An 8020-nucleotide genomic window follows, 5' to 3' on the forward strand; every position below is an offset into this window, starting at 1 on the left:
TCCATTTAGAGGTAAGGGCTACTCTTCCAACAGAAGGCCATGGCAGGCTGGTCAATATTATCAAGCAGTGTTGTATGATTCCTGAGTAGTTCCACTGCAGAGTAATAGCTACCCACCCTGTAAATTGAAAGTTGTTTAAAATTACATGCCCTATCTGAATCATGAAATCATGACCTATTTAAAACTGTACCTAATTGGTCTCAGTAGACAAGAAAATCTAGGTTACAACATGGCGGACAGTAAAACTTTACATTTATTTTTTATAATATCTAAACACTGAATACAACTTTAAAAATACATCTGCATATTACTCACATGCTAGATTTTGTTTAGAATATGTCATTCTAGCTTTATTTAGCTTTATTTACTGTTGAATATGCCCATTTAATTGTGTTTCTGATAAGTTGCAAAGTGTAAGTTTAGAAAACTGAACTGCTAAGATATATTGTAGTTATTCTTGCAAATACACATCCTGAAAAAATATAATTTCACTTTTCTGCCTTACAATTGAGAATAAAAAATGAGAGAGTATTTATTCTTAACAAGTTTAGGATTTATATAACCGTCAGTGTAAATTGAAGAGGGTGAATAAATGGGAATGTTAAATATTTGCAAGTCTAACAACTTCGCTTTATTGTTTTAGCTATTGTGGAAGTAACTCACCGCTAGCTGAAGTGCGACTAAATTGTAGCTGAAAGATGGTATCTATTAGCTTTGGGAATATATCCCCAAAGTTCACAGAGAACAGAACTCTGCCTTCTAAAATGTATTAACCCCTTAAGGACCAGCGACGTACCCTGTATGTCACTGGCCTTTTTTTGGGACTTGATTGTTTTATAGCGCGGTCTTGCCACCAGCGTTAAGACTGCTCTATTCCACAAAGCCTTCTGGAGGGAGGGCATTAATAGCGTGTTCTTGTTAGACTTGTGCTATTATGTCCTGAAAATATCCTTAACGACCAGTGACATACAGGGTACATTGTGGTCATTAAGGGGTTAAAGGCATATGAAAGAATTTTTTGAGTGATTCAGAGCACACAATTGAAAAAAAAACTTTCCAATTTACTTTTGTTATCAAATTTGCTTTGTTCCCATGGTATACTTTGTTGAAGATATACTGTACTTAGGTAGGTGTTTGGAGCACTGCATTTCAATAGACAAATTGGTGTGGGTGGGGATAAGTGCTCTGGATGGAGCTAACCAAATAAAGTGAATATGTGCAAAAATCTAACCAAATAAAATTGGTGATATTAAATATATAAATGTATTTGATGTGGTTAAAGAACAAATAACAAAAAAATGAAATTAATTAATTTAATATACAATGAATATTAGCAGTATGCAAACAATTGTCAGCAATATGCAAACAAATGATGATTTTAATATAACGATGCCGGCATCGTTATATTAAAATCATCATTTCTTTGCATATTCATTTTTTTGTTATTTGTTCTTTAACCACATCAAATACATTTATATATTTAATATCACCAATTTTATTTGGTTAGATTTTTGCACATATTCACTTTATTTGGTTAGCTCCATCCAGAGCGCTTATCCCCACCCCACCAATTACTCTTTTTTGTCTTTATCCTGAGATTATATAGACTACACAGGGATTCAAGGTTACACCACGTAGTTAGCACTCACACCACCCCCTCATTTTTTGCATCAATTTCAATAGACAAGCCTTTTTGAGTATTGCTATGTTTTATATCCTATGCTAGACAAGTTAGGTACAAATATAAATTAGCTCCTACACTGATCATGAAATGTGTTGCATGTTGCAGGGCTACAGTTTTCATCGTCCACCATGGACTAAGCCTCTCTAAGGCAGCGGGAAAAACACAACTAACAGAGATAAATTAAAGGAAAAGTGGGCAAAAAAATATATGTATATATTGATTGACTTATAAAGCCAGAGTTCATGTTTTCTATTAAATGTGTAAAAAGCAAGGAAACTCCTAGCTTAAACTGCCCACACTCGCCCCTTGGGAGCTTGACATCCTCAATTACATCACTAATAACATGACATAGTTGATAACATCATTAGTGACTTCACCTATGATATATAGTATAATCTGAACTGTCTAAATTCACTTTTCCTTACATAAGTCCCTGGTAACTATTTTAACTCCCCCCAAACACCCCCTAAGTTACAAAAAAAAAACCCCAAAAAGAACCATTACATAAAAAACTACCATTACCGAAAATAAAAAAAGGTACTATTACCTGGGAGAGGGGGGGGGGAGCTACCATTATAGAACATAAAAAACTAACATTACAGAAAATAAAAACTATTACAGAAATAAAAAAAAATTACCAAAAAACAAAACAACAACCAGTAAGACCTATGCTAAAACTATAGTCCCCTTAAAAAGTAGCTTACCCCTAAAAAAAAACTAAACTAACACTAAAACCTACACTAAAAATTGATCTGTGAAGGGCATTTGTTAGGGCATTGTCCAAAAGTTTGGGAAAAAAATAACTATTCTAAAAAAAAACTAACCTCAAAAAAAAAATCTATGCCAAATAAAAGAGATTATAGCTCCTTTGCAGGAAAAAAATCTAATTAAAAAAAAAAACATCCTAAAAAAATAACCCTACCCTACCCTGGTCATTTAATTAAAAAAAACTATTCTAAAAAAAAGCCTAAACTGAAAAAAATAACCTATTGTAAAAAAAAAGTTGCCCTGACAAGGGCATTGCCCTAAAGTCATTACAGCTCTCCTATTGCTAAGCTCCAAAATTGGTTCTCACGAAAATTGATTGCATCTGGCGTTGCTTCCATCTTCTATCTTCCATTCGATGCTGTTAATCTTCTATCCAAAGTTTCTTCTTTTCTTTTGATCTTCCATCGGACACCCTCTTCATGCGGTCACTGCCGCACACTGAAGTTTGAATGTGAGGTTCCCCCTTATATAGGGGTGTCCTTGTCTTCCTATTGGCTGATTTTCAAATCTAAATTCAAATCAGCCAAAAGAATGAAAGCTTTTTCTACTGGCTGATTTGAATTTGAACTTCAAAATCAGCCAATATGAATGCAAATAGCACCCTTATATAACGGGGAACCTCGCATTCAAGCTTCAGTGTGCATCAGTGACCACATGAAGACGTGTTGGGTGAAAGATAAGAAGAAAAGAAATGGGAGAAGACTGGCCTAGCGGAGCTCTGCCATGGATAAAGAAAGAAGAGGAGCACTGCCAGAGACGGCCCCCTAGGAACCGGATTAAAGTTTGCTGAGTACCAATTTTGGAGTTTAGCGATATGATTTTTTTGTTGGTTTCTTTTAGATAATTTTTTTTTTATTTAAAAAAATAGCTGTAATCACTTTAGAGCACTGCACTACCAAATGCCCAACCAAATGCCCTTTTCAGGGCATTTTTTTTAAGATAGGGATGCATGTAGTCAGGTTTAAACAGCACCTCCCCGCTAGTACCTGCATATTCCTTGAGAAAGGTGCGGAGTACCGAAATGCGAGTCGGAACAGTAAGACGCCACCACCGGTATCTGTTCGTTTTGTCTGAGCCACAGAGTGTGTTTCCGGGGGAACGGCTACCTGATATGAGAGGTGAGATTGGAGTTCTTCGATGGAATGGCCAAATTATCACACTGAAGTACACGGTGGTGATCACTTGAAAGATTAACACGCACTGAAGCAGGTAACACTGTTATCCATTTCTCTTCATTGGCCCGTATTACATGTCAGTGGTTGCTAGTTGTTATAAGGATATGAGATATTCGCGGCTTTGCATATATCAATGTGGGGCATATTGAATTCTTTTGAAGAAAGGAACTTTGCATACTGTGCTGTTTGAGATACCGTGAGTGAAATTTTAAGAGTGTGAGGCTGGGCCAGAATTACGAGCATATCTCCCTGCACACTATCTGTGGCCAGTCACACGACAGTTTCTTTGGAGGGACATTTTAGTTCTAATACTGATACGATTATATGCAGGACACCTTACTTAGGTCTCTCCGGGACTTACTCATTGAGGATTACAAATGCTGTAGCATGCTTCTTTATTATGTGACTGTTTCAACACACTAACAATAGAGTTACCGGATAATAATTACAACTGGCACATAACAGATTCAGCTTAAGTATCCGGACTAGAGTGTGATACATTGTTTATATGAACTGTTACAAAGTCACGGATTAAGTGGACATCTTGTGTTTGCTACAACACTGTGTTATTCCTATATGATATAGTTACTTTACTGTTACGGGTGGTACCTGTCTTCAATCCCTGGGGACACCCTGGGAGTGTAACCATTATTGAGTTTATCTATATATTTTTTTTGTATTGTCATTTTCTATTTTTACTTTTCATACCATTGCTGATTGTTTGGTACGGATGTGTTTGGTGGATGGGGTATGTGTGGATTTGAATGAACTTTCATCTAACGCTTCTCCATGTTATTATTGCATAGTGTGAAAGATTACACTGCATTGTAGTTCTTTGTTGAAAAATTTAAATTCTTCATTTAATTCTAAGACTCAGTGGCTGGGATTCTGGATATTATATATATATGTGTGTTAACCTGATAAATCAATTTATTTCATGATGGTGTGCACATATCTATTAAAAGGCTGCATTTTCTCTGGAACTATTATGTAGTTTTAAATATCACATCACTCATTTTTCAACGTTTGTTGCTGTTAAAGAACAATAGATTATTTTATAACTTCACATGCACAGTAGTACAAATGACCTGTGATCTGAACTCTCATATTAGGTTATATACTGTAAATTAATGGGTGGTATAAAAAAACAATTACTATCTTCATTTTGTATATCTTATAAAACAATGAAACATGAAATTAAGTGGAAAAAAAAGAATGACAGCAAGGTTCAAAATCCATTTTTATGTTGAGGCTTGATGAGTTCAACACAACTGTATGCCTGTTTCTCCTTAATGTATTGACAATAATATGTTGTACCAGATGTAGAGTTACATGTATGGAAAAATACTTTAGTTTTATTTTTTGTATTTGAAATGGATGGTGTTGCTCATTGAAATCACTACTATTTTTCTCAAGAGCATGCCCCTTCAAATGGGTTGAACTTGAAGGATGAGCAAACCAGCTTACCATATCTCTCTCTGTGCTGAAATTGTCATTATGAGGAGTGGTGGTTACAATGAGTAAAACCAACTATTTAAAATGAAAGCATAAACCTAAAAGAGCAATTTCCATTATATTTAATACTATACAGCTGTCAAGTCATTGAAAACACATTAAGGGGACAAAAATAACAGCACAGTTTCCCTTTAAGTCATTGGCTAGCAAAGCTGGCGGCCACACACAGAATAGCAAAGCAATGTGGTAATTTAGCAGGTCAGAGATAGATCCCTGCCTTGTTACAAACAGAACCGTATTATACTTCAGACAAAATAGATCAACATCTTTCTTGCTGCACATTTAGTCCGTCCGTGGGCACAAAGTCACAACACAATCTCGCAGTTCAAGATTGAGAATAAATACTGTGATCTTGGCCAACGCATTACACTACTGGAAAAAAATACAATTCTCTTCTATGATACTAAAGAGCTCTTTTACAGGAGAGGCGCATTGTGCATTAGAAAAAAAATAAATTGTAGCAACTATAGAAACTAAAGGAGACTGTTAATAAATGTTTCTTTTTATATTTTAAAAAAGTATTTCTCTGACTTATGAACAACTCTCACCAGGTTTATTCTCTACATAGATAATTTATAAGTTCTTACACCAATAGCACGGCTGCATACAGGGTCACATGCATACAGGGGCCCTGCTCAAGACAAATTTGCAGGGCCCTTCAGCTCAGACCCCTGAATGCCATGCCCTCTGTATAACACATCCCTGTCCCATCATGAAGTGTGTCCTATATAAAGAATAACACTAAACATTATACCTCCTGATACCAAAAAAAACTAAATACAGGAAGTACATTGTCGACAGCGAAGGCCCCCAAAAGCGCGTGCCCAGGGCAGGTGCCACTCTCGCTCTGCACAAAGAGCATAGACCATAGTAACTGTTTTACTATCATTTAAAACCTAATTTATTATTCAGATAGACAAATAATCTATGTACTTACAACTGAGGGCTTTCTAAACCGATCAGCTCTTGCTCTGAAGTAGGCTTCATCAAATGAAGAATGACTTCCTTTTAATTTTTCGGACAGATTGCGGTACAGTCGTTTAGCCGCGTTAGGAGAGGATGGGGCGCTGGTCCTTTTGGACTGGGAGAGCTGTAGGTTTTGCATCGGTTGTGTCATCTTGACAGAAAATCCTAGAAGTAAAATAAGATGGTTTTACATTAAAGAGACATTAAATCGTATTCATGCATCAGGAATGATTTACAGTACAGCATTACAAATTGACCTTCATGTAAAATACATGTTTTAAAATAATTTATAACTATCATTGTTGTTAGTAAAATTTGTATTACACTTACACTTTGTATGCATATATACAATATAGCCCTATGCAGTCAAACACCTTGTCATATACCATATACCTATTAATCCTTATAACTTTTTTTGTAAATTAAACAATAATTTTCAATGTATTTATGTTGTGTTTAATGCAACTATTTTTAACGCACTGCCCTTTACACAAGGTTTTCAGTCGCAGTAACCCAACAAACTCCTGATCGCGTTTGATTCCTACTTGCAATACAAGCGTTATATCACTCACGCGCAACAGTTAGCACGACACTTATAATCTAACCCATGGCCTTTAATAATCCAATAAATTATTAGCTAATCTTATGCAACCAAATATATCATATTACTCTCACTAATCCCTTTACTTCTCACCCAGTTTACACCATCAATTAATGATCTTAAATCATTTCTTTTTTCAAACAAAGAACTCCTCCAATAGTCCCTTTGTCTAAGCTAACTTATAAAGTCACCTATACCCACGCCAAAACCACTATCTAACCCAAGTCAGCTACATAATACATTGTTTTTTATTTTTATTATACGTGCTTAGTAAATTACCATCTTTAATATTTTTGACTTGTATAACTGAAATGGGGAAAGGCAAATATATTTTATTTGATCAACACAAAAAAATAGTTGACCAAGACTATTTTATTAAAGGTCAGTCCTCTCCTCTCTGTCACTACAATTTTGTCATGAAGTTTGTAACCTTTTCACAAAACTGTTTAAAGTTAAGGAAGCATCTTGCAATGCTAAACCATTGACTATATCAGTTCTGATAAGACCCAGCGTTTGGCAGCTCCTACGTAAGTTAAATGGATCTACTTGAAACAATAGGAATAATGTATGCAAGGCAAGGGTTAAAGGTAACTGCAAAAATAAGAAATGTATAAGGTAAATTTAAAGGGACAGTATACTGACAAATTGTTTTCCCCTTAACTTTCAGGTAAAATCAGATCTCATTATGGTATCACTCTGCTTCCTTATCTTATATTTGTCTGTAAACCAAAGCTCAGTACTTCAAGAGAACAATATAAACATAACATTTTATTACTTAACTACCTGCACCACACTGTGAGGGTAATTTCTTTTGCTGGATGTGTTTAGTTATCAATAGCTTAGACTTCAGAATTGAGATTGTTAGTACAGGTGTGGATACCACAGACTAAATGCCAAAATAAGGGTAAAGGAGCTATTTATAAACCATTTAATACGTTCCAGCAGACAAAATTTGATAATTGGGAACAATTTAAAGAGGAGAAAATGTTTGGTTAAACTGTCCGTTTAAGTAATAATAAACATTACTATAGCACATTGCACAATGCACATTTAAAAAATATGCAATAAGCACATAGGGCTAATGCAAATCTTACCACTAAGAATGTTTCTTCAATGCATATAGAAGAAGCACCAGTTAAGCTCATGCCCCCGTCCATGCAAGTTTTTGGCAAGCGGGTGATACAGCCCATCAAAAAAGGTACCACACGTCTTATGTAAATCTATTGCACAACCCACTATTTATAAGCGCCTAGATTTAGAGTTTTGTCTGTAAAGACCCGCGTAGCTAACGCAGCTTTTTTTCCTACCGCT

General features: G+C 35.4%; 1 protein-coding gene across 1 annotated transcript in view; it reads right to left on the reverse strand.

Moving 5' to 3' along the window:
• The window catches only part of ANKFN1 (ankyrin repeat and fibronectin type III domain containing 1), an 899573-nt gene extending 893314 nt beyond the window's left edge, over nt 1-6259 (reverse strand). The window contains exon 1 of the mRNA XM_053708167.1: nt 6080-6259. Within this exon, the coding sequence (XP_053564142.1) occupies nt 6080-6259 (180 nt within the window). The remainder of the gene's footprint in view (nt 1-6079) is intronic.
• Between the last annotated feature and the right edge of the window lie 1761 nt (nt 6260-8020).

Source organism: Bombina bombina, chromosome 1, assembly GCF_027579735.1.
Source record: "Bombina bombina isolate aBomBom1 chromosome 1, aBomBom1.pri, whole genome shotgun sequence".
In the NCBI taxonomy this organism is placed as follows: Eukaryota; Metazoa; Chordata; class Amphibia; order Anura; family Bombinatoridae; genus Bombina; species Bombina bombina.